This window comes from Ascaphus truei, chromosome 15, assembly GCF_040206685.1.
Source record: "Ascaphus truei isolate aAscTru1 chromosome 15, aAscTru1.hap1, whole genome shotgun sequence".
NCBI lineage: Eukaryota > Metazoa > Chordata > Amphibia > Anura > Ascaphidae > Ascaphus > Ascaphus truei.
Window position 1 is genome coordinate 36423083 of NC_134497.1, and position 27783 is coordinate 36450865.

At 46.9% G+C, this 27783-nt stretch overlaps 2 protein-coding genes across 6 annotated transcripts in view; both read right to left on the reverse strand.

The window, feature by feature from the left end:
- Positions 1 to 27783, reverse strand: part of LOC142466812 (uncharacterized) — a 557357-nt gene that overhangs the window by 234526 nt on the left and 295048 nt on the right. The window contains exons 1-3 of one of the 5 annotated variants that reach the window (XM_075572276.1): positions 19896 to 19951; positions 9126 to 9315; positions 4164 to 5777 (exon numbers count right to left, since the gene is read on the reverse strand). The exons of 2 other annotated variants lie outside the window; for them this stretch is intronic. In XM_075572276.1, the coding sequence (XP_075428391.1) occupies positions 4414 to 5670 (1257 nt within the window). In that variant the 5' untranslated portion in view covers positions 5671 to 5777; positions 9126 to 9315; positions 19896 to 19951 and the 3' untranslated portion in view covers positions 4164 to 4413. Of the gene's footprint in view, positions 1 to 4163; positions 5778 to 9125; positions 9316 to 15282; positions 15370 to 19895; positions 19952 to 27783 lie in introns of those variants that run through there. 2 more of the 5 variants (XM_075572275.1, XM_075572277.1) reach the window with 2 other exon arrangements.
- Positions 1 to 27783, reverse strand: part of LOC142466826 (uncharacterized) — a 140250-nt gene that overhangs the window by 59589 nt on the left and 52878 nt on the right. The window lies entirely within an intron of this gene.

Here is a 27783-nt window from a genome sequence, read left to right on the forward strand (position 1 = left end):
CAACTCACCTTCAGTACGTCGTTGGACCTTTTTTTTTTTATATGTTGTTTAATAAAGATCATGTTTTTAATTCAATCACTAAACACTACAGAGTGTGAACTCGAGTGCTAAATTGGGTCCTTTCTCTCCCTCATCTACTACATACATACATATCCATCACACAGATCCCCGTCTCGCCTCCCGCCCCGCCTCCGCCCCACAAGCCCCGCCTACCAGAGCACACGCTCTGTCTGAGGGGCAAGAACATGAAAAGCAGCCGCTTGGTAAGCGAGAGGTAAGCTTGAGCGCTGGAGAGCATGGCCACTCTCCACTATAAACTCAGCATTACCTGTGAAGTCTCTCCTCCTGCATCTTACTATGCCCTCCCTACTTCTTTTTCTGTTTACTGTTTCCTCACTCCTTTGTGAATGTCTCTGTTCTCTCCAACATCCCCACTCCACCATTATTTATACACCCCTCTAACAACAACTTCTATACCCCTCAATAAAAAACACCCACACAAATTCTCTATTCACACCCTCTATCTACTCCTTCCTGCTGCTGGGGATCTCCCCCGTAGCCTGAAGTCAGACATACACACCTGATCTCACTCATGCGTCCCTGCCATCTCTTCCCCTGTAAATGGTGTTAACATTTTCATTTAACACTGACCAGCCTTAAATCTCGCCCCACAAATCAAGTATCCCAATAGCCTGCACTCATGGCTATTATCCCACTCAGTCACTCCTACCACCCATTGTGACCAAGCACTGCCATCTACAGCACTTACTCCCTCACCTACTGTCTCTGTAAGTTTCCCATTAAACCTCTTAGATTGTAAGCTCTTCGGGGCAGGGATTTCCTTTCCTATTGTCTGATTTTGTAGCACTTATTGTATAATTATAATTCCCTGTACTGTATTCTTTGTGAAGCGCAGAGTACACTTTTGGCGCTATATAAATAAAGACATACAATATGAGTGCATCTATCTACACTATTATATTACACATTTGAGTGGCAAGGCGTCAGTGATTTGTCCAGTATTTCTTGGAAGGTAGGAACAATATACTATAACTGTACATCAACACTGTCTGCCTCTATCGTTGTTAATCTGCGCATCAGCGGATCAATATTGACCATCTTCAGCAGACACCTGCCTAGTGAGGCAGTATAATTGTAGCATCACCCGTGTGGTGTACATTCTTATGGATTAGGCATATGTATATTAAGATACTCCCTACCACACAAGTTCGTACCAGACTATCATTATACACTATACTAGGAGACGATTCTTTGCCCGTATCTGCCATCGAGGAGTGCCATAGCAGTGCTAGTATAAGATGTTATACTATTGTCCCTTTATTCTACCATTTTATAGGCTGGATTATTTCCAGCATCAGATTGCGAAAGTAGATTAGTCACTAATCTACTTAATTATTTGATCAACACGGCTTTTACAGCACTGTAATTATGATCACAGTTACTGTCAGTGCTGTTTGATTTTAAAACCCTTTTTTTTATATTCGTTTTGATGACAAAGTATTTGAGATAAATCATTTTCCATCCAAGTGACTGAATGCTTTTTTTTGTGTGTATATATGTTATATCTGACCTAGTAAGCACCTCACTTACATACATTCTAGCTGTTGCGGGGGCTCCCTGTTTTGTGTAGCTATCCATATAGCAGACAAGAAAGACAGACCTTATAGTAAGTCGTTTTCCTCCAGCATTTCAGTGTGTCTCACTGGGTCAGGCAGCCCCCCATGTGTGAGCAGCCTGGGTTTTTAAAACCCCTTAAAGAGGCAATTGGGACCTGACAATTACAAGACCTTCCCAGCTGAATTTTAACCTGGTCACTGGTGTACTGCAGACCTAAGGAAAAGGGATCCAGCGCTCCACGGACTTCTGAATAAGTAAATTTATTGTGCCACACAACGTTTCGACCTTATGGTCTTTATCAAGTGACTAGGCATAGGGCTGGGGTCTTTTATTCTCCCTGTTACATGGGAACACTAACCTTTTTTCAAGTAGAAGGTTTTTTTCATGTTTCTGTGTTGAACAGATCCAATGCCAAACTTTACCCTGGCCTCAGTCAGTATAAAATGATCAATAACCACAGAATTATGCTAAAAAGCATTAGCACTTTTAACCCACTGTCGCCATGCTGCGACAGCATAAAACACTATATACCAGTGTTTTTCAACCAGGGTTCTGTGGAACCCTGGGGTTCCGTGGAGCAGTCCCAGGGGTTCTGCCTAGGGCTCGCACTCACTGTGCGACCCGCGGCGGCTTTCCTGGATCTACCCCTCCTCCCGGCTCTACCCCCTCCAGAGCCCGCTCACAGGACTGCAGGAGAGCACTCTAGTAGTGCGGCACTTAAGGTGCCTGCTGCTAGCTAGAGCGAATGGGTGCATGGAGTCCTGCGTTCTCTGTAGTTAGCGGTCACCGCATCCTGCCCACCACTGCCGCCTGAGGTAGGCATATGGGGGGAGGGGGGAGATGTGAGCTACAGTGGGGAGGGGGAGGTGATGTGAGATGCAGGGGGTGGTTATATGAGGGAGATGTGAGATGCAAAGGGTGGGTATATGATGAAAATGAAGGGTGTTGGGGGAGATATATGAGGATGATTATGAAGGGTGCTGGGGGAGATATGAGGATGATAATGAAGGGTGCTGGGGGGAGATAGGAGGATGATGATGAAGGGTGCTGGGGGAGATATGAGGATGATAATGAAGGGTGCTGGGGGAGATATGAGGATGATAATGAAGGGTGCTGGGGGAGATATGAGGATGATAATGAAGGGTGCTGGGGGAGATATGAGGCTGATAATGAAGGATGCTGGGGGAGATAGGAGGACGATGATGAAGGGTGCTGGGGGAGATAGGAGGACGATGATGAAGGGTGCTGGGGGAGATAGGAGGATGATGATGAATGGTGCTGGGGGAGATATGAGGCTGATGATGAATGGTGCTGGGGGAGATATGAGGCTGATGATGATGATGATGATGATGAAGGGTGCTGGGGGAAATATATGAGGATGATGATGAAGGGTGCTGGGGGAGAGATGAGGATGATTTTACCAGTGTGGCTCAATTTAAAAAAAAATATGTATTGGGGTGGCAGGGGTCTTTTTAAAATGTATTTGGGCGGCAGTGGCATTTTTAAAATGTATTGGGGCGGCGGTGGCATTTTTAATATGTATTGGCGGGGCGGGTATTTTTATTATGTATTGCGGGTGGGGTTACATGTATTTAGAGGGGTGAGGTTTTGTGATATGAATTTTGTAGGGGGGATTGAGTTGGCGTGGGGTAATTGACGGAAGGTAGGGGCGAGTGAGAGGAGAGGGGGAGAGAGTGAGGAAAAGAGGTAGAAAGAGTGAGACGCATGGGGAGATAAATATATGCGAGGCGAGAGGAGTGAGTGAGATGGAGGGGAGAGAAATACATGGGTAGAGGGTGGGAAATAGAGGGGGCTCGTGAGGTGTGAAATTAACCTAACATGTGTCAGCCATTTAGGGGTTCCCTGAGATTATTAGAAAAACTTCCAAGGGTTCCTCCAAAAAAAAAAAAAAGTTGTGAATCACTGCTATATACAGTATAACTAGCTGTTATAATTATAACACATAGGGAGGGGAGTGGGGCAGCCAACGTCCCCTAACCTCAGGTAATTTCCCTATCTGCTTCGTCTCTCTATACCGTACCTTCCATTTTCCCGCCCAAACTCCCTAGCCACGCACCCCCTCTGGCCTGCCCAATCACAGCACTCTGCTCACCTGCTCAGCACCTGCTCTCAGCCAATCACCTGACTCCTGTCCCACATCTGCCTGAAAACACAAAGCTCACTTTCCCACAAAAACGGAACTTGCCCCAAACAAAACCCAGAGGTGAGCGAGGAGCTTCCAGTCCCGTTCCCCCCCCCCCCTCCCCACACTCCCGTGCCTCCCCAGTCCCTTCACATTTATTGTAAAGGCCGTCACACTCCTCTTACCCTAAAACCACACACCTTAATCCCTCACCCTAAAACCCCCTACCCCTTAAATTAACCCCATACCCAAAACAGTAATAAAACTTACATTAGAAGAGGCTGGTGGCGGAGGGTCCATCTGAGGCCTAATGCCAACGGCAAATTGGTCGCGGTGAAACTATTTCGATTCACAGCCAAGTGAGGCTACAGACAGCTTTAGTATAATGGGAAATGCACATTTTATTAGACCCATCAGCATGGAAATATAAAACATTAAGAGGACAATGTTTCTTTAAATAAAACTACAATCAAAATTATACAAATATCTTGCATTTAAAACGTTATAACTTTTTATCCTTTTACAATGCTCGTTTATGCACCATAAACTAAAGTCACTTTTCATTGTGATTTAGCGTAACACAGATACACACGTGTGCACTTATATGTAAGCGTCTAAGTCACTGGTTATCCCTAAACATGACTGGCTTTAGAGAAAGGTCCCTCCCCAGTGTGTGTCCTCTTGTGTATTTTCAGGTTGGATAACTGACTAAATCCCTTCCCACATTCCCCACATACATGCGGTCTCTCCCCTGTGTGTGTCCTCTTGTGCGTGTTCAGGTTGGATGACGTTCTAAATCCCTTCCCACATTCCCCACATACATGCGGTCTCTCCCCTGTGTGTGTCCTCTTGTGCTTGTTCAGGTTGGATGACGCATTAAATCCCTTCCCACATTCCCCACATACATGCGGTCTCTCCCCTGTGTGTGTCCTCTTGTGTGTGTCCAGGCTGGATGACACACTAAATCCCTTCCCACATTCCCCACATACATGCGGTCTCTCCCCTGTGTGTGTCCTCTTGTGTGTGATCAGGCTGGATAACACACTAAATCCCTTCCCACATTCCTCACATACATGCGGTCTCTCCCCTGTGTGTGTCCCCTTGTGTTTCCTCAGGCTGGATAAATGACTAAATCGATTCCCACATTCCCCACATACATATGGTCTCTCGCCTGTGTGTGTCCTCGTGTGTGTGTCCAGGCTGGACGACACACTAAATCCCTTCCCACATTCCCCACATACATGCGGTCTCTCCCCTGTGTGTGTCCCCTTGTGTCTCCTCAGGCTGGATAAGTCACTAAATCCCTTCCCACATTCCCCACATACATGCGGTCTCTCCCCTGTGTGTGTCCTCTTGTGTGTGTACAGGTGGTATAAGGCACGAAATCTCTTCCCACATTCCCCACATACATGCGGTCTCTCCCCTGTGTGTGTCCTCTGGTGTACGTTCAGCTTGGACAAGTCACTAAATCCCTTCTCACATTCCCCACATACATGCGGTCTCTCCCCTGTGTGTGTCCTCTTGTGTGTGTTCAGGCTGGATAACCGACTAAATCCCTTCCCACATTCCCCACATACATGCGGTCTCTCCCCTGTGTGTGTCTTCTTGTGTCTGATCAGGCTGGATAACACACTAAATCCCTTCCCACATTCCTCACATACATGCGGTCTCTCCCCGGTCTGTGTTCTCTTCTGTGCATTCTGGTCTAATAACTTAGTCAGACTCTTCCCACTTTCTCCAAGATCTTTTCCTGTGGCATCTGCTAATATATATCTTTTGGAATGAGAAGCAGTTACATTGTTTATTAATTGCCTTGACTGGTTGAAAGATGCATTTTCTGTCATATTTATTGGAATGTTGCAAGATTGTTCTGTCCTCATCTTTTCCATATACTCAGCTGGGTGTTTGAACTTCAGATGTGTGAGGAGGTAATTCTGACTGCTAAAAGCAACCTTGCAGTGCTGGGATGGGTGGGTTATTGGTGCTTGTCTTTGTACTAAATGAGACAAAAAAGTCACTGTTACACAAACTGTCTTACAAAAGGTCATGCAGGAGAGGTAAGTTGGCATATCCCAAAAGTTCAGGATGAAAGTAAACTGTAGATGTACATTGTAAAAATGAAGGGTTTAACACAACATGTGCAGCATTAGGGCCGGGAGAGTAGATGTAGTGGATTAAACATTTAAAGTGGATCATAATATTTAACGATTTAAAAGGAAATCTCACTAGCTGCAAAACACCAATTAAAGTGGCAGAAATAATTGTTAGATAGTAAGTCGATAGGTTCAGTTGTGAAGGTATAATTAAAAAATATTTGTACAATGAATAGAATATGTGTCTCATTAGAAGCTCACATCAGTCACCGGGTGTTCCCGTTACCGCACCATGTACCAGGTCTCTAATAGTTATAGGATGACCCAACTTTCTGCTAAATCTGCATTTTTAAATCAGGAACCAAATGCACAATTATTGTATTTTAACATATTTACACATACAATGGTGGTGGGGACAATGCAAACACAAAAACGTTGCAAAATCATGTAATGTGATTCCCTCCCTTTAAGGTGACATCCCAGCACCCAAAAAAGGGCATTCATCACATGGTACATAAACCAACTCCCTTCATTACCATAGCGGTTAGCCACTGAGGGTATTATTAATGTATTGTAATATTGTTAATGTATTTATTACAGGGTTACCATTTATCACCAATGTGGATATCTGCCCCCCCCCCCCCCCAATTGAGAGTTCCTAGTTATCCACAGTGATAATCAATGTATTTTGAATGTTCTTTTTTGTTTTGTTTTAAACATGTATACATTTTTTGTTAATATTTAAAACCACATTTGTCTGATAGGGATATTGGACATTCGTCTAGAAGGGGGACAGAGGTAGGGGATGTGGGTGATGACGGTAGTTGCCCCAGGGAGGGTGGTTCGGCTTCCTGTGGGGGGGGGGGGGGGGGAAGTGGTGCGGAGATGGGTTAATCCCTAAATTACCTTAGCGACTAGAATGGCAATGCTTTACTGGCCACTAACAAGGTCTAATAATTAGGGAAAGGGGAAGGGTAGGGGAAAGGGATATATTATATCTATACGCTGAGGTGCAATAGGGATAAATAGCATATGAAAAACAAAAGAAAAAGAGTCCCTACAGAATGCACTCACTGTCTCGTATGTAATGTAATAATTGGCACAAAGATAAAAACCTTTTAATTATAATTCTAAAAATAGTAGAAATAGAATTGGCAAAATAGAATCCGTGACCATTTCTAATAAACAGACAACACACTAAATAATAAACACACCAAAATAAAGAAGTATTAAACTGTATTAGTTCGATGTTCCTAATGGATACCTCTTATTCCAGAGCTGAGGATAGTTTAAGGAAAAAATTCCACATTGATAACGTTTATTACCTACTGGTGTAGGTTAATTCCAGAATTTAATATTCAATATTTATTCTTAAACTCCGGATTTAGTAATAAACCCGGGGCACTAGATCCCTAAATAGGGACAACCAAATAGGACAACTATTTACAAAAATATTTTAAAACGGCTTAAACTGCGTACAGTATAGCATATCCACAATCTAGAAGCTCTAGATGTGAGGTCACAAACACACATGGGGCGTGTCTATTCCAAATACTGATAGCTGCTTGATCAGAGTTTAATCAGTTATTCCATCATGGAAATATAGTTATGTTGGCATGGTAAATCAGGTATATCCTGGTTTACCTATTGTTAGTAATCTGCCACACATACAATATATTGACGGGCAACATTAGTACCAATCAAATAAAAGTAGAATTTTAACCCAGGGAGTGTTAGGACCTGCTACGGTCATGCCTTTAAAGTGGCAGCAGGCTTAAGACATTTTTGCCAAAGGGTTAAACTAAATGACCCTTTTTTTCCAGAGAATATATAGGTATTGCACTGTCTATTTTTGTCACATTGGAAGTAGCTTTGGGCATCTTTGTCTGTTTTTTGTTGTAACCATGCTTTACTAGCCACAAAGGTGTCAAAGGGGGGTAGTTTAGTTTAATATTTATATTATCCCGTGTATATTAAACCGATGACTAGTTGACCCGTGTACTACTAAGGGGTTAATATGTACTGTAATGTATTTTAACAACTATTTTATCATGTATTCCATGTTAGTTTAGCTCATCTTGTCTATGTATATAATGGGCAGTATATTAGCCATTATATACATAGGAAAGACAGGGCTAACGCCAGCCTGTAGTAGGTGATAAAATATTTGCGGTATTTCTGACGTTCATCACGTTCCGATAAATATCCGAACTTGTATGTATGGCAGTTTTTACTTGAAAATGTGGTTCTATGCCTGTTTTGTATCAGATATGATGCTTTTAACAGGTCCGAAAAAAAGTGCTTTATTTTTGGCGCTACAACGCTGATTCATTGCACGGTAATAAGGCACTTTTTTTAAGGCCGGTAATATGGCATTTTTGGTTACCGCAGCTTGATGCATCTGGCCCTTTGACTCAAGTCAGGTTTAGTTATATTAAGTTCTAATTGACCAGTAATGGTGTATGCAGATCTATCACTATTTGCAATTTAACATCAGTAATAAGACAATAGAGATGTAAAAACCATGTAACAAAGTGATAGTGCAAAATAGGCGCTGAGACAATACTAGTGTTCACCGATATATAAGTGACTAATTATAAAAGTGCATAAAAACTTTATGATAACTCCCGTGAATGTATATAAATTACTAATGATAGTGAAAAAGCATATATAAATGGTTGTAACCCCTGCGCAAACCCTCTCCCCGGGGAGAGAGCCTGCCTTCCCGGGGTACAGAGGGGACACCTGGGGAGTGAGGCGATCCAGCCTATCCCTGCAAGTGATCCTGAGACTTTCTCTGCGTGGAGAGGAGAAGCAGCTGCAGTGCGGTGAGCGGTGCCCATATCCAGACACACCTGAGTCACTTGTCACAAGTGCTAAATGCTTTTTATTGATTTTGTTATTGTAAGTGCACATTTTTAAATCTACATTATAAAGATATCCCTTTTATATTGATCTGCACCATGGAGATTTCTTCTTATCCTTTCATGTTCCTGTATACCTGATGCATATGTGCGAGAGCCTTCCTGTCTATAGCCAGACGACAGCACAGATTCACCAGATCCAGCTTTTTGCCCATACCTATCTGCCATCCTGTGAGTAGGCTTTACACAAGAGCCAAGATTCCTCACACACTGCCATACTGAAGTTTACAGTCTGCACTTAGATTTGTGTTTTTTGTTGTTTTTTCCTACATGCTCCCCCTGGGTTGTGAGAACATAAAACCACGTAACACACATATTCCTGATTACCTTGTGCTGGCGCTTTACTTTTCCACAGCGTACCCCACTTGATACTAAGCTCTTTCCATATTCATCTCCATACCAGAGCAGGAGATCTGTGTGTGGGGGGAGGTCTGTGCAGGTTCTGTAGTAGATTTTCCTGTGGTACTGCAACGCCACAAGGTTCTGTTCGTCCTCGTTTCTCGCACAATTTACAAACCTAAAATTGGAACAGTTAGTGAGGTCTCAAAGTGAAAGGGACTGAAAGGGTTAAAATAAAAGCCAGGACCTCCATTTTGTCTGCTTGAACTTTACCCTACGTTAAATGGTATATGTAAGCAGAAAAGCGACCTTCACATATGTAGGCAGTATTTTCCAGCTTCTGCTAATTGTTTTCAGTTATAGTAGAACATAGCCAAGGCAATACATCAGTGATTCCCAACCTTTTTTGTTTGGAGGAACCATTTAAGTACGTCGTAAAATTTCAGGGAACCCTTATCTGAATGACATGTTCGACAGGGGGTAAATCACAAAATAGAGACGTGTAAAGCAGTTGGTGTAATAAATAATAATTAACTCATACTTTTGAATAAACAATGTGTATATATTTTGTAATGATTTTAGTTTAAACATCACCCCCCCCCCCTGCATCTCACATCACCCCCCACGGATCGATCGATCTCTCTCTCTCCCTACTTCTCTCTCCTCTCCCCCTCCACTTTCCTCTCTCGCTCTCTCCTCGCCCTCCTATTCTCTCTCCTCGCCCTCCTATTCTCTCTCCTCGCCCTCCTATTCTCTCTCCTCGCCCTCTTATTCTCTCTCCTCGCCCTCCTATTCTCTCTCCTCGCCCTCCTATTCTCTCTCCTCGCCCTCCTATTCTCTCTCCTCTCCCTCCTATTCTCTCTCCTCTCCCCCCTATTCTCTCTCCTCTCCCTCCTAATCTCTCTCTTCTCCCTCCTATTCTCTCTCCTCTCCCTCCTATTCTCTCTCCTCTCCCTCCTATTCTCTCTCCCTCCTATTCTCTCTCCTCTCCCTCCTATTCTCTCTCCTCTCCCTCCTATTCTCTCTCCTCTCCCTCCTTTTCTCTCTCCTCTCCCTCCTTTTCTCTCTCATCTCCCTCCTTTTCTCTCTCATCTCCCCCTCTCCTCTCTCCAACCTTCTCCCTCCTCCTCTCTCCAAACACACACTCACACCTACACACACCTACTCACTCCCACACACACCTACTCACTCACACTCACACAAGCAACATTTACAGCAGAAGCAGCATCTCATTCCTCCCTTCCTTCCTCTCCCCCTTCTCTCATCTCCTTCCCCCTCCTCTCTCACACACAGTCACACGCACTCTCTCTCACACACACTCTCACGCAACGTTTACAGCAGAAGCAGCATCTCCTTCCTCCTGTGAGTGGAGTTTAGATCATATGGCTCATATTATCCATAGTGGTAGGAATAGCACTGCAAGGTACATAGAACATTATGAAATAGGATCTAAGTCAGAGCATTGTGCTTCCCACGGTGAAGGCTCCAAAACGCTCTGACAGGAAATCGCATCCGACCTCTCCGATTAGCCTGCGCACCAGGGAGTGACGCTGGACATACCCAACATATGTTTCACCTGATTCAGGCTTCAACGGGGCGATTTCGGGGTGATTCTGGCGGGTTTTTAAGTGTAATGGTCGCCATGGATACTGATTAATGTTAACTTCTGATTGGTCTCGCGAGACGTCGCGTCATAGTTGCGCGTCACTCTCAGTTACAGCAGTAGTGTAGTGCACTTCAATTGGTTACCTGTGAGCATCATAGTAACCCGTTGCTATCTATTATTACCTCTGTCGGCTCTGATTTGATTATAGGAGACATCTGGTCTGCAGCTTATGCTCTGACTGGACATAGGGCTGAAGTGAATCATGCTGTTAATCAAAACAAGTTTATTTACATTGTAGTAGTTGCGAATCCAGAGATCAAAACGGGGGCTTTGGAGAACCACATCAGCTAAGCGAATCATTATTTATTGAGCAGTATTATGATTCTTCTATTCTGTAAAAAAGTATGTTTAAGGTGGGAGGAAATGTGTACACCTGAATGGTGTTAATGATGCGCACATCTCTGATTGTCCTTAAAAGTGTCCTTAATGACCAGCAAATTTCTTAGACATAGAGCTAATCCAGGATGTGTAGATTGAATATAATGGCACCAGTAGTCTCTTTGGACAGAGATAACATTAACCCCATGTGGTTTGAATGAGGGATTCCTTTTCACCCCATTCCTGTAACACTTTTTCAGAGTGTAAATATCTATTCTGCCCTGGTATTCATTGAATTTAATTAACTTATCACTTCTACAGTATAAAGCCTTGAGCCACAGTCTAATAAGGTAACAATGTCAATTTGGGCTTGAAACTCCTCCTCCTCCCCCCCCCCCCGCCATGGCCACGTCCCCCGCACATCCCATTGCTCCACATAGACCACAGATCGCAGATTTTACCCGTGCACGTGCCGCTAGGCCAGTGTTTCCCAATTAAATTTAGTCGTGGAACCCTTTTATTTTTTGTAAAACAGAATGGAACCCCTTCAATATTTTTAGCGTAGCACATGAAAAAAAACAAAAAAAAAGAAATAAGTCGCATGCGAAAAATGTTTTTGGTTCAAGATCATTTTTAAAAGACCCCCACGCCCCAATACATTTTTAAAAGACCCCCACCGCCCCAAAACATTTTTAAAATACCCCCACCGCCCCAAAACATTTTTAAAAGTCACCCACTGCCCCATTACATTTTAAAATGACCCCCACTGCCCCAGTACATTTTTAAAATACATATCTTCCCCAGCACCCCTCATCATAATCATATTTCTCACCTGCACCCCTCATATACCCCCCTGCATCTCCCATCACTCCCCACCCACCCTCCGCCACCATGGATCTCCCCACCCACCCATCACCACCATGGATCCCCCCCCCCCCACCACCAATATGCCTACATCGTATCCTGCCCTGCAGTTGCCGGCGGCAGGGGGGGTTAACGAGGCAGAGGCAGCAGCGAGGCAGGAGGAGGAGGAGGCACTACAGGAGGCAGCGGGGCAAGAGGAGGAGGCGATGGTGGGGCGAGGAGGTGACAGTGGGGGGTGAGGAGGCGGCGGGGCAAGAGGAGTAAGCAGCAGTGGGGGGAGGAGGCGGCAGGAGGTGGTCAGGGCTGCACGCACACGCTCTAGCAGGCACCGGAAGTGCCACACTGCTAGAAAGCGATCTTGCAGTGCTGACCGGAGAGCGGGCTGGAGGGGTTGGCGGGGAGGGAGGGTGGAGGAGAGCCATGGCGAAACCCCTGGGACTGGGTTCCGCAGAAACGCTGCGCTAGGCAATCAGACGCGCGTGCAATAGTGACCACTGGGGCCATAGCCTAAGGCCGCGGGCATGGTCAGCGCTTTGGCCCTGACCTGTGCTGATCCGCGCTCACGCTCGGCAGTGAGCCCCTGCAGCTGCAATGAAAGCGGCTTTAGCAGGGGATCGCGCACGCTTCCGCAAGCGTAGACGACATGAATTTTCTAGTTTGAGCGCAGGGCCGGTCACGTGAGCGGATCGCCCAATGAGGGCGAACCAGCTCCGTGACGTCACTGGCCCGCCCCAGGACGGTCACGTGAGCGGATCGCCCAATGAGGGCGAACCAGCTCCGTGACGTCACTGGCCCGCCCCAGGACGGCACGCGAACTAAGGCCAGGGAAAGCACTCGCTTTCCCTCAGCGCGCATCTGCATGGCTGGAGTCACCATGGACTCAGCCTAAGGCTACATACGGGCAGCAATGCAGTTGAACAAGGCTGTGAGGAAAAGACAGGAGTGAAGGGAGAGGTGCAAAGAGCTGCTGTGATCACATGCTCATTGCCATTTACTTGAGAGGCTGTTAAAGTGCAATTGAGGCTATTGCACTTTAGTGAATCTAGTGTTTGGTAAACAGAGGAGGCAAAGTGGATAAGGAAAAATAACCCCCTGCAGATCAGTACCTGGGAGGCAAATAAAGGGTGTGGGAGGAAGGAAGATACAGAACACAAACAGCAATAGAAACACAGTAAGAGAAACCATGTGAGACAGGTAACTCTTCTCTGGAGGGGGTATTGGAGAAATAATTTGACAAGCTGTTTGGGGGATAAAATAAAATGAATATTTCTGTAACTTCAGTAGTTTCGGGGGGTTTTGCGAGGATTTGGAAAGACAATAAGTGATGGTAATGGTCACAGATTAATAGTCTGGAGAATATAGATGTGCCATTAGCTGCCCAGTAAACTATGTAATGTAGTGTAGGTGACAGCAACCAAAGTTATCCATAATGTCAGCAGCTGCCTCTAGTTAAATAAGGCTTTAAAAAAAAATGGCCCTGCGTTCCTAAGACACGGAAAGACTTGTGTGGGGTGAGAGGAAAAGGAGCGCTTAGGATAGCTAGCAAGGAGAAAAGGCTGATTGTACAAACCCTTATGGGATTGTATTCTCAGGATTTATTTAAACTGAAGCAGAGTAGGAAAATGGTATTTAAAGGGGCAGTCCCTCCTAGGAAGAACGTGAACCAACAAAAATGGCATATTTAATAGGTTAAATGCAGCAAATTGTCACGTTAAAAATCCCGTTTAGCAAACGAAAAAACATAACACTTCCATAGAAAACAAAGTAATTATAATGCCCTCATTAGTCAAACACAAATGTTCCTGGATAAATACAGAACAGGATTTCTTTCACAATACACAGAGTTATTTTAACCCCTTGAGTGACAGAGTAGATCGCTCCCTCACTGATGACAGAACAGACAGGGAGACCCCCTCCCTTCTATCCCACGTAGTGATAGATCCGTCCTGCTCTGCACAGGAGCACAGAATGACATCTCCCATAGGAAAACCAGCAGGATTACTATGACGTAGCTATTACACGCGGTTACATAGCAACTACATCAAAAGGGCACCCAAAGGGTTAAATGGTGATTTCATCCTTTTCAGGGAAGTCTTGTACTCCAAGTGATTTCATGTTTTCCCACCGCTAGGTTAGATTTAAAGCAGCAGTTCAAGCTGCCTTTCAAAAAAAAAAAAATCCCCTTCAATGCAAACACTGTGATTAGCTAAGTTGACGATCGATCCGTTCTCCTGTGATCAATCGGCGAAGATTCGGCTAGAGGGGTCACTAAATCCCTGTATAATGCAGTCAGAGAAACATATATTTATATTCATATGTGTTCCACTGACGTGTGCTCGCTCCCGAGCCCTGGTCCTGTCTCATGGGGCTTCTCCAGCAGCAGCAGAATCTCCCTGTCGAAGTAAGTATTGTGACTTTAACTAGACTGGTTCCTGGGGTAAGGTCAGCCCCTACTATTAACCCAGATATATGCGGGTGGATATACCAGAGACACAGGTTTAAATTTCTGTCACTCTGGCCCACGAGCGCTATGGATTCTACTATTCTGTTTATCCCACTTAAGTCTACTCTATTATTAATAAGCTACTAGATAACACTTATGATCTAGCCTATGTGTCTGTGTCTGCACTATCTATAATAGGAGTTACATCTTTTAATCCTATATATCCTTAATGGTTTGTAGATTGCCTTGTTATCTTATGCCCAGATACTGTACATGTGTGTAATAATGCTGCTTTTGACTGTAAGCTCATAACATTGAACCATCTTTTAACTTGCACCTTTTCAGCTTAAACACTTTTTCGTTTTGGCAGAAATATCATCTAAGAAAGAAAATATCAGCATGGCAGCTCCCAGCTCTTCAGACTAATGTATAGTCATTAAATATCCTTTATGGCACCAATATAGAGCATACATGTTGCTTAATTGTACTGTTACTTAAGTGTAACTTATGCAATGTGACTTTTCAGTTCAGTAAGTGTGCTGAGCTGTCCCTGTATAACTCTCTATTTTGTTATTGGTTTTCCAGGTTGTTTGGCGACGTGACGTCATCAGTGTCCAAAGATGCTGCGATAACGTCAGACTTCAACCAGGAAGTACTGGGGCTGCAGTGGCTGCCCGGCTGTAAACACAGGTGCTGGGTATGAGGTGATTGTGTAACCCCTAGGGGTATATATACTTGTTAGTGTCACTATTGCAGTAAGGTGTATGGTCTGAGGAGAGGACGTGTCTGTCCTGAAACGCCACGTGTTTGCATATACCTGCTCTGATGCTTTGAATACAAAGTAAGTTACTTACAGAAAAGGCTCCTGTGTGCTTCCTGCTCCTGCACCACTTTATTTCTTCATCTTCTCTTTCCCGGAAGTGGAGACACTGACTACATCCAGGTCACAGCTCTGTGTCCTACTGCGCATGCTCACACTAAGGGGATCATGGGAGTTGTAGTTTTTAGACTTCAAAATGGATCACGTGTCACATACTGTGCAGATTAGAAACAAGACAGTAATATTTCCCAGGCACTGTGCTAGGGAAAGATAGTTTATGCTGCATGTGGATGTGTATACTCCTCATGGTCCTTAATATATTTAAGTAAAGCTGCTTCAGTTCCTCCCTTTTGGCCAATGTTGATATGAAGGAGGTAACCTGGATATGACATAACCCCTGAGGCTGTAATACAACTAAAGTAACACACACACGGGTTCCATGGAAATGGATTTCAGGGAAAAGGTGACACATTGTGTGCTCATTTGCATGTCATTTCCCAGAATCCCTTGCTGCAGTGGGAGCACTGTATGCTAGGTGATAATGGTTGAAAGGCTGGGTTGCAGACCTGTCTGAGACGTGAATGTGCTCACAAGTGATATTCTTTATTGGCTATATGCTAACGGTGGAGGTTTTTTATCGCCTTTTTTACCCACCATGACTTAAAATGTGTATGGTAGGTTTATCTATCTCTATATCCCCCATTACCCCCTAGCTAAGAGAAACCTTGATAAAGGGCACAAGGCCCGAAACGCGTTGGTGTGGTGCTTTTTTGCTGCTATCTGGGGATGATGTTTGATCCCTTCATGGAATAAACCTTTTTAATGTACTTGTGAGCCTCCTCCTGTTTTTTGGCATTTACCCCGTAGCTAAGAGAAACTACCTGTTCTGCCGTAACCTGTGTGGCTAACAGGAGGCCTGATCCTCCGCCGCTGGGAGCCTGGGTGATCACGTTCGTTGGTATACAGCACCTCCACCTGAGAGGGATTCTAATGTAGTAGGATTACCCCTCACAGGACCCAATAGTCAGTAAACACACACCGAGTATATAACAACGTATTTATTAACATATAAACACAGAGCACTATAATAACAAGGCCATGCAAGGCCGTACCCACACAGTACCTCCACAGTGCAAGCCCACCACCTTGTCCACACCCCAGTGAGGTTCCCCCAAAGTTATGAGGCTGCCCTGGGCACCTAATCACCCAGTGTCCACAAGACAGCCCCCTCCCCCCCCCAAAGTGTGTGAGGAGTAGCGCTACGCCTGTGTGTGGCCGTTGGTGCACGTAGGTGAGATACCTTCCTGGTCTATTGTTATCTTATGCCCAGATACTGTACATGTGTGTAATAATGCTGCTTTTGACTGTAAGCTCATAACATTGAACCATCTTTTAACTTGCTCCTTTTCAGCTCTAACCCCTTCGTTTTGGCAGAAATATCATCTAAGAAAGAAAATATCAGCATGGCAGCTCCCAGCTCTTCAGACTAATTTATTGTCATTAAATATCCTTTATGGCACCAATATAGAGCGTACATGTTGCTTAATTTTACTGTTACTTAAGTGTAACTTATGCAATGTGACTTCTCACAGTTCAGCAAGTGTGCTGAGCTGTCCCTGTGTGACTCTCTTTTGTTATTGGTTTTCCGGGTTGTTTGGCGACGTGACGTCATCAGTGTCAAAGATACTGCGATAACGTCAGACAACAACCAGGAAGTACTGAGGCTGCAGTGGCTGCCCGGCTGTAAACACAGGTGATGGGCATGGGCGTCCGCAGGGGGGGAAAGGGGGGGCGCTTGCCCCCCCCTGGATCCTGGGCCGCCAACAGCGGGGGACAGAGGGCACTGGTGTGACAGGATTTAGCGCGCTCACAATGTGCAAGGAAGCGCGCGCGTATCTTCCCTGCTTCCCCCCCCACCTGGGGCTTCCCCCCCCCACCTGGGACCCCCCCTTCCTCCCCCCGAGCCCGCTCACAGCCGCTCGCGGCACTTCCTGTGCCTGCTGCTAGTGAGCACGTGACTGTCCGTGACGCAGAATCTTCCCGCTCCTCTACTGGTGGCTGCGCAGTGTCCCCCCTTCTTCCCCGGGTCTCCGTGGCTGCCCACCCACCCAGGGTGATAGTAGGTAGGTGCAGGGGTGCGGCCGCCAGGGGGGGGAGGGGTTGCCTCCTGCCCTGGTGCTCCCTCCTGTCCTGGTGCTCCCTCCTGCCCTGGTGCTCCCTCCTGCCCTGGTGCTCCGCTCCCTCCTGTCCTGGTGCTCCCTCCTGTCCTGGTGCTCCCTCCTGCCCTGGTGCTCCCTCCTGCCCTGGTGCTCCGCTCCCTCCTGTCCTGGTGCTCCCATCCCCCGTCCCCTTGGTGTGGAAGATGAGCGCGGGGGCGGGTAGTGGTGATGCACTTCTGGCTGGTCGGATCGCCGCCCCCCCCCCCCCCACCTCCCGTCCCCAGGCACTTACATCCGGCGCTGCATCTCTTGCTCCACTTTGTGTGTGTGTGTGTGTGTGTGTGTGTCTGTCTGAGGCGTGTGTGTGTCTGTCTGAGGCGTGTGTGTGTGTCTGAGGCTGTGTGTGTGTGTGTGTGTGTGTGTGTGTGTGTGTGTGTGTGTGTGTGTGTGTGTGTGTGTGTGTGTGTGTGTGTGTGTGTGTGTGTGTCTGAGGCTGTATGTGTGTGTGTGTGTGTGTGTGTGTGTGTGTGTGTGTGTGTGTGTGTGTCTGAGGCTGTGTGTGTGTGTGTGTCTGAGGCTGTGTGTGTGTGTGTGTCTGTCTGAGGGTGTGTGTGGGTGTGTCTGAGGCTGTGAGTGGGTGTGTCTGAGGCTGTGTGTGGGTGTGTGTGTGTGTGTGTGTGTCTGAGGCTGTGTGTGGGTGTGTGTGTCTGAGGCTGTGTGTGTCTGAGGCTGTGTGTGTCTGAGGCTGTGTGTGTGTGGCTGTCTGGTGTGTGTGGTGTGTGGCTGTGTGGCTGTCTGGTGTGTGGCTGTGTGTGTGTGTGTGTGTGTGTGTGTGGCTGTCTGGTGTGTGTGGCTGTCTGGTCACCCTTGAGAGAGGGAGAGTCTAAGAGAGGGAGAGTCTGAGAGAGGGAGAGTCTGAGAGAGGGAGAGTCTGAGAGAGGGAGAGTCTGAGTGAGGGAGAGTCTGAGAGAGTGAGAGGGAGAGTGAGAGAGTGAGAGAGTGAGAGGGAGAGTCTGAGAGACTGAGAGGGAGAGTCTGAAAGACTGAAAGGGAGAGTCTGAAAGACTGAGACTGAAAGGGAGAGTCTGAGAGACTGAGACTGAAAGGGAGAATCTGAGAGACTGAGACTGAGAGGGAGAGACTGAGAGGGAGAGACTGAGAGGGAGAGACTGAGAGGGAGAGACTGAGAGGGAGAGACTGAGAGGGAGAGACTGAGAGGGAGAGACTGAGAGGGAGAGTCTGAGAGAGGGAGAGTCTGTGAGAGTCTGAGAGAGTGAGAGGGAGAGTCTGAGAGGGAGAGTCTGAGAGACTGAGAGGGAGAGTCTGAGAGACTGAGAGGGAGAGTCTGAGAGACTGAGACTGAGAGGGAGAGACTGAGAGGGAGAGACTGAGAGGGAGAGACTGAGAGGGAGAGACTGAGAGACTGAGAGACTGAGAGACTGAGAGACTGAGAGACTGAGAGGGAGAGACTGAGAGGGAGAGACTGAGAGGGAGAGACTGAGAGGAAGAGTCTGAGAGACTGAAACTGAGACTGAGAGGGAGAGACTGAGAGACTGAGAGGGAGAGACTGAGAGACTGAGAGGGAGAGACTGAGAGACTGAGAGGGAGAGACTGAGAGGGAGAGACTGAGAGACTGAGAGGGAGAGACTGAGAGACTGAGAGGGAGAGACTGAGAGACTGAGAGGGAGAGACTGAGAGACTGAGAGGGAGAGACTGAGAGACTGAGAGGGAGAGACTGAGAGGGAGAGACTGAGACTGAGAGGGAGAGACTGAGAGGGAGAGACTGAGAGGGAGAGACTGAGAGGGAGAGACTGAGAGGGAGAGACTGAGACTGAGAGGGAGAGTCTGAGAGACAGAGTCTGAGAGACTGAGAAGGGGAGTCTGAGAGACTGAGAAACTGAGAGGGAGAGTCTGAGAGACTGAGAGGGAGAGACTGAGAGGGAGAGACTGAGAGGGAGAGTCTGAGAGGGAGAGTCTGAGAGGGAGAGTCTGAGAGGGAGAGTCTGAGAGGGAGAGACTGAGAGGGAGAGACTGAGAGGGAGAGACTGAGAGGGAGAGACTGAGAGGGAGAGACTGAGAGGGAGAGACTGAGAGGGAGAGTCTGAGAGGGAGAGTGTGTGTGCCTGTCTGTGAATGAATACAGACACCAACTCACAGTCAGTCAGTCACCCACCCAAGTGTCAGTCACACACGAGTCAGTCAGTCACCCACCCACCCAAGTGTCAGTCACCCACCCCATCACCCACACACCCCCACACCCACTCTCTCTCTCTGTCTAGTTAAAATTATGCCCCCCCCTGAAAACATTTCTGCGGACGCCCATGGTGATGGGTATGAGGGGATTGTGTAACCCCTAGGGGTATATATACTTGTTAGTGTCACTATTGCAGTAAGGTGTATGGTCTGAGGAGAGGACGTGTCTGTCCTGAAACGCCACGTGTTTGCATATACCTGCTCTGATGCTTTGAATACAAAGTAAGTTACTTACAGAAAAGGCTCCTGTGTGCTTCCTGCGCCACTTTATTTCTTCATCTTCTCTTTCCCGGATCTGGAAACGCTGACTACATCCAGGTCACAGCTCTGTGTCCTACTGCGCATGCTCACACTAAGGGGATCATGGGAGCTGTAGTTTTTAGACTTCAAAACGGATCACGTGTCACATACTGTATTGATTAAAGCTGTAATTCATTCAATATCCTGCATGTGTTTTTTATTTAATAAATCAGTTCTGTACTGTGACAAAATACTTGTAGCATTTTCTTTTTTTTTTAAAAACAACTTTGAAAGACAATTTTTAATGTATTCTAATGTAACAAGCATTTTTGTTTCTATAGCAACCCTTTAGAAAGGCACAACCCCTTCCTTATCTGTAACAGGCTCTGGCACACCCCTTTGTGAGTCCTGCCCCCTCCACAACCGTGCACGAGCATGAGCACAAATGTATCAGTCATTACCTGGTCACATGATCTTCCCCACAGAATTGTCGCAGCAGCAGCAGCAGCAAGTAGCTCAGAATTAATTAATTAAACCTTATTCCATTGCACGTGTGTAGTTAATGTTAAATATTAACAACTCATTTAAAATCAAATCTGTATATATCATACTGTAAACAATATGTATATTTAATTTTGTGTGTATGTGAATGTGTACAATTCAATGTATGTTATTAAAGCTGCAGTTCAGTCTTTTTTTTTAATTTATTTTTTATTTATTTTTTTACTTCAATAGTTTCATGTGGGCAATCTAATTACCTAAAGAACTGTATAGCTACAGGTCAATTCGTTCTCCATGTATTGATCGGCGAAATTTGGTGACATAATTAGTGAAGGGATCTGTTTATATTCTGCTTCAGTCCATCAGTGGAAGCTCATGAATATTCATGAGCACTCCTGCACTGACATGTGCTTGAGGGAGGGCAGGGCTGACAAAGGGGTGTGCCAGGGCTCATGACAGGACATGAAGGGGCAGTGCCTTAGCAAATGTTTGTTAAAATAGAATACAAGAAAATTGATCTTTCAAAGTTGTTTTTTTAAAAACAGAAAATGCTAAAAGTATTTTTTCTTACTACAGAACTGATTTATTAAAAAAAAACACACATGTCTGAACTGCAGCTTTAAAAGTAATAATGACTTGTTCTTGTATAGCGCTGCTAGTTTTACATAGCACTTTACAGAGACATTTTGCAGACACAGGGCCCTGCAGAGCTTAGGTGTGCATGTATGTATGTGTGTGTATGATATAGATATATATGCGCACGCACGCATATACATGCACACACACATGCGCACACGCATACACATACATAGACACGCTCACACAGTGTGTATGTACAGTATATGTGTGCATATATTTATGGTATTGCTTGACCTGAGGAAGAGAGGAAAACTCTTGAAAGCTTGTCCCATGACACAAATTCTTGATCCAAATAAAAAAAGGTATCAACAAATACTGAAGAACTCATATATTCTGGTGTGTGTATGTATGTAATATATATATATATATATATATACGTGTGTGTGTGTGTGTGTGTAAATGTCAGATCTAGAATTAAAAGCCATGTGTGAATGACTAGTTTCCTGAACCCCTTAACCAGTGTCTGGACGTCCCTGCTTCACAATATCTAAAGCAGCAATCCCACCTGGGATCTTACCTGATCCGCAGTCCCTCAATGTCAAGGTACCCTCATTCTCGCAATGTTATACATTGGAGGGGAGGTGTTCCCTACCTGTCTTCTGGGTTAGGGGGGTTTCCGATGTCTTCCGTGTGAAGCTTGAGTCAGATCTGGAAGAAAGCAATAAAGCAATATAGGGCAGTTAAGATTTCTGTGTAGTATAGGGCAGTTAAAATATATAGGGTAAATAAGAGATCCAGATCCAGAGTGTGTGAGAGAGAGAGAGAGTGTGAGTGACAGAGAGAGAGAGAGAGTGTGAGTGACAGAGAGAGAGAGAGAGAGAGAGAGTGTGAGTGACACAGAGAGAGAGAGAGAGAGAGATTGAGAGAGAGAGCAGAGAGAGAGAGTGACAGAGAGAGAGAGTGACAGAGAGAGAGAGTGACAGAGAGAGAGAGTGACAGAGAGAGAGAGTGACAGAGAGAGAGAGAGAGAGAGAGTGACAGAGAGAGAGAGAGAGAGAGAGAGAGAGAGAGAGTGACAGACAGAGACAGACAGAGAGAGAGAGAGAGAGAGAGTGAGTGACAGAGAGAGAGAGTGACAGAGAGAGAGATTGACACAGAGAGAGAGAGTGACAGAGAGAGAGAGTGACAGAGAGAGAGTGACAGAGAGAGAGTGACAGAGAGAGAGTGACAGAGAGAGAGAGAGTGACAGAGAGAGAGAGAGTGACAGAGAGAGAGAGTGACAGAGAGAGAGTGAGAGAGACAGAAAGAGAGTGAGAGAGACAGAGAGTGTGAGTGGGGGGGAGAGAGAGTGAGTGGGGGAGAGAGTGTCAGGAATCGGCGTTCTCCTCGCTTCCCACACAAAGCACTCCCTCTCCGCAAGGGGTCCCTGGACACACAAAATAATCCTGTCTTACCGTCTCCACGGCTCCTCGCCCCTGCCGCCGTCGCGGGATCACTCCCCTCGGCGATTCCTCTGCTCAGCGCCGGGCGCGCCCACGCCCTCTTACACGCACGTCAGCCCCAGACGTTATGTGCATGCATTCTCAGTTTACAGAGCACACGCCTAACAGAGCACTTTTAACCACTGCTTCTGCAGTGAGGCGTCGCCCCCAAGCATCACACAGTTAAAGGCAAATCAATGATTACACTCAGCTGGGCTGTAACACCTCTCTCCTATCAGGGAGGATTCCCTGCAGTCCTCCAGGCCTGCCCCCTTTTCCCATTGGCCTGCCCAGCTTTATTATGCCTGTGCTTCCCATCACTCGTCGCTCGACATAGTTCTGTATGGAAGCATTTGACTATTCTCTCAGTGACTCCTCAGGTATTGACGCGGATTGGACGACTACCCCCTCTGGCTCTCGACTTTGGCTCTACTTGGACTTCGTGACTTCTGGCATCCCTGATCTTGGCAACGGCAATAACTACTCCTTCTCTACTACCGGTACCGGCAAGTATTGTTTTCACTACTATACCTGGCCTGGCAACAATAACACCACACTCCGGACACGCTCCCTTTGCTGCGGGTGCGTGTATCCCTACGTCCCACCTCAGCACAGGGGACGGGTCTGGTCTGCGTGCAGCACCGGCGTAACATTATGTCGAGCCCACAAGACGCAGACCAGACCGAACTACAGCAATTTCTCTCTAATCTGCTTCAGCAAAACCAGGCCATGGCGGATCAAATTGTGGCACTTACACGCCAGGTCGCAGTACTCTCAGACAGGGTACCGACCGCGACCCCGCCAGATGTAAGCCCCCACTCCGCAAGCGCAGTTAGCGGCTCAGATGTAAGGATTCCTCCTCCCAAGCCTTATGCAGGTGAACCGCAAGATTGTAGGGGTTTCCTAAACCAGTGTGAGGTGCAGTTTGAAATGGCCCCCCATCTCTACAATACTGATCGCAAGAAAGTAGCCTACATTTATATCCTCCTCACTGGTAGCGCCCTGGCTTGGGCTTCCCCGGTTTGGGAGCGACGTTCTGACCTTACCCAAGATTACCCAGCATTTAAAGCCGAGTTTCAACGGGTATTCGATTCCCCCGCTCGTCGGGAGATGGCATCTGTTTCTCTCCTCCAGATCACGCAGGGACGGCGAATGGTGACGCAGTATGCTGTGGAATTCCGGACTCTAGCAGCCGAGACTAACTGGGGACAAGAGGCTCTCGTCTCCGTATTCTGGCAAGGCCTGGCAGATCCCATCAAGGACGAACTCTCTCGCCAATCCAGGCCGGATCAACTGGAGGTCCTGATTGATTTGGCCATCCGAGTGGATCAACGCATCCATGTACGCCGCTCAGAGCGTCAGCGCGCTCGCTTCCATAACCTTCAAGTTCCGTTCTCCAGTACTTTCAGCAGCACTCCTGCTCCCTCAAGTGCTACCACACCTCTTCGTCCTGCACTGGAGTTGCCAGAGCCAATGCAATCTTCCTTTCAGGCGATAAGTTCAAGACTTCTACCGCCGCTTTCATTGACTCAGGAGCTGGAGGAAACTTCATGGATCTTGAATTCGCCAGGGTTAACCGCATACCACTAGTGAGAAAGAAGGTTCCCATCGCACTCGTCGGTATCGATGGACGTCCTCTTACCCCGGCCCACATCTCCTTAGAGACGGCTCCCTTGCTTCTGTCTTCACATCTACACAAGGAGACCTTAGTTCTCGATGCCATTCACGCTCCTGGGATACCCATCACCCTTGGTCTTCCTTGGCTACAACTTAACAATCCACTCATTGACTGGACTTCCTCCGCTCCCATTTCCTGGAGGCCGAGGTCAGGCGAGACTCATCAACTGCTGGCCAATACCTCTGTTCCCGAAGTTATTCTACCTTCCGTTTACCATCAATTCCGGTACGTTTTCAATAAGGTACAGTCAGACCTCTTGCCGCCACACAGGACTTACGATTGTCCGATCGATCTAGTTCCAGGTTACTCCCTACCCAAGACCAAGACCTACCCCTTGTCGTTACCAGAATCTCACGCTATGGATGAATATATCCAGGAGAATCTCAAGAAAGGCTTTATTCGTCACTCCAATTCCCCAGCAGGGGCTGGGTTTTTCTTCGTCAAGAAAAAGGATGGGTCGTTGAGGCCTTGCATCGACTACAGGGGTTTAAACCACATCACTATTAAAAATTGTTACCCCCTTCCCCTTATTACCGAACTGTTCGATAAATTACAGGGGGCCAAGATTTTTTCCAAGTTGGATCTATGTGGTGCCTATAACTTGGTGCGCATCAGGAAGGGGGATGAATGGAAGACGGCCTTCAACACGCGTAGTGGACACTACGAATATCTGGTAATGCCTTTCGGCTTATGTAATGCTCCCGCTGTCTTCCAGGATTTCATCAACGACGTCTTTCGTAAGGTACTCAATATTTTTGTTATTGTATACTTGGATGATATCCTGATTTTTTTCCAAAGATCTCCAGGACCATATACGCCACACCTACTACGTCCTTTCCCGTCTTCGTGAACACCATTTATACGCTAAACTGGAGAAGTGCACCTTTCATCAGACCTCTACTCCGTTCCTGGGGTATATAATTTCCGATGAGGGGTTTATGATGGACTCCGGTAAACTTCAAGCGGTCACTGAATGGCCAAGACCCAATTCTCTCAAGGCATACAACGTTTTTTAGGCTTCGCTAATTATTATCGTAAGTTTATACGGAGTTTTTCCACCATTGTGGCACCCCTCACTGCGCTCACCAAAAAAGGAGCTGATCCTTCTGCTTGGTCATCCGAGGCCATCTCCGCCTTCGAGACACTCAAGGAAGCCTTTATATCCGCACCTATTCTCCGTCATCCCGACATTGAACTTCCCTTTGTACTGGAGGTCGACGCTTCTGATTGCGGCGCTGGTGCCGTTCTGTCTCAGAGATCCACGTCCCAAGATAAGTTACATCCCTGTGCATATTTTTCCAAGAAATTCTCGTCTGCCGAGAGGAACTATGACGTGGGTAACAGGGAACTTCTGGCCGTGAAGATGGCTCTTCAAGAGTGGAGACACCTGCTGGAGGGGTCAAAAGAGCCGTTTACTATTCTCACGGACCACAAGAATCTTCTTTACATAGAGAATGCTCGACGCCTTGGTCCACGACAGGCTCTTTTGGCTCTTTTTTTTTTCTCGATTCGATTTTCACCTGTCCTATATCCCCGGGACCAAGAACGTAAAGGCAGACGCACTCTCCCGAATACATTCTTCTGAGGAGAGGCCAGAGGAATCGTTGGAGACTATCCTTCCACATGAGAGGATTCTCGCCACGTCTACTTTCAAGAATCTTGACAAGATTTTGCACTCCCAGAGACGCATTCCCAAGGACTTGGTCGTTTCCGACAACAAACTCTTTGTACCATCCAAATTTGTTCCAGAAGTCCTGTCTTGGGGTCACTCCTCTAAATCTGCAGGTCATCCAGGTTTTAAGAAGACTACTGATCTCATTCGTCGGAATTTCTGGTGGCCAAGGATGTCTCAAGATATTCTGGAATTTACCCGCGCATGCCCCACGTGCGCTCAAAGCAAGACTCTCCGTCAAAAGCCTCAGGGTTTTCTGTTACCCCTTCCAGTTCCTGACCGCCCCTGGTCCCACATTTCTATGGACTTCATCGTGGAGTTGCCCAGGTCCAGAGGAATGAACACTATCTTGGTGGTCGTGGACAGGTTCTCGAAGATGTCCCATTTCATTCCACTTAATGTATTACCCACCTCCCCCGCCCTTGCTGATATCTTTTATGGAGCAGATTTTCCGGATTCATGGGATTCCTTCGTCCATTGTTTCTGACAGAGGTTCTCAGTTCGTATCCAAATTTTGGAGAGCTTTCACGAAGAGATTGGGCATCTCTTCTTCCTTCTCTTCCGCCTATCATCCTCAGTCCAATGGACAAACGGAGAGAATCAATCAATCCCTGGAGAAGTACCTGAGATGTTTTATATCCGATTTCCAGGATGATTGGGCTCAACGCCTCTCTTGGGCAGAGTATGCCGTCAATTCTGCAAAAAACGAGTCCACCCGGGAGTCTCCCTTCTTTATAAATTATGGGTTCCACCCTCCCTGTCTTCCCATCCCCAACATTCCTTCTGGAGTACCAGCCGTAGATGAACGCATTTCTTCCCTCCAAACCGCATGGTCCAGGATTCAGTCTACCCTTCTCAACTCCTCCCGCAGATCGAAACTACAGGCCGATCGTCGTCGTCGTCATTCGGCGCCCAGTTACAAACCAGGGGATTTGGTATGGCTCTCCTCTAGGAATATCCACCTCAAGGTACCATCTCCTAAACTGGCACCTAAGTTCCTCGGTCCGTTCCCTATTTGTGAACAAATCAATCCTGTGGCATTCTGGCTCCAACTACCACCCAGTATGAAGATTCCCAATGTCTTCCATGTGTCCCTCTTAAAACCATTTATCTCCAGTCACTTCTTTCCGGATCAGACTCGTAAACCGGATCCCATTACTGTACAAAATAACGAGGAATACGAAGTTCACTCTCTTTTGGATTCTCGCCTATCCAGGGGTCAGCTTCAGTTCTTGGTGCAGTGGAAGGGCTTTGGCCCTGAAGAGAGATCCTGGGTACCTTCAAAGGACATTCATGCCCCGGCCCTTCTTAAGTCCTTCAGGAAAAAGTTTCCAGAGAAACCGTTCTTGGACCGTCCTGAGGCCGTTCCTGAAGAGGGGGGTACTGTCAGGAATCGGCGTTCTCCTCGCTTCCCACACAAAGCACTCCCTCTCCGCAAGGAGTCCCTGGACACACAAAATAATCCTGTCTTACCGGTCTCCACAGCTCCTCGCCCCTGCTGCCGTCGCGGGATCACTCCCCTTGGCGATTCCTCTGCTCAGCGCCGGGCGCGCCCACGCCCTCTTACACGCACGTCAGCCCCAGACGTTATGTGCATGCATTCTCAGTTTACAGAGCACACGCCTAACAGAGCACTTTTAACCACTGCTTCTGCAGTGAGGCGTCGCCCCCAAGCATCACACAGTTCAAGGCAAATCAATGATTACACTCAGCTGGGCTGTAACACCTCTCTCCTATCAGGGAGGACTCCCTGCAGTCCTCCAGGCCTGCCCCCTTTTCCCATTGGCCTGCCCAGCTTTATTATGCCTGTGCTTCCCATCACTCGTCGCTCGACATAGTTCTGTATGGAAGCATTTGACTATTCTCTCAGTGACTCCTCAGGTATTGACGCGGATTGGACGACTACCCCCTTTGGCTCTACTTGGACTTCGTGACTTCTGGCATCCCTGATCTTGGCAACGGCAATAACTAC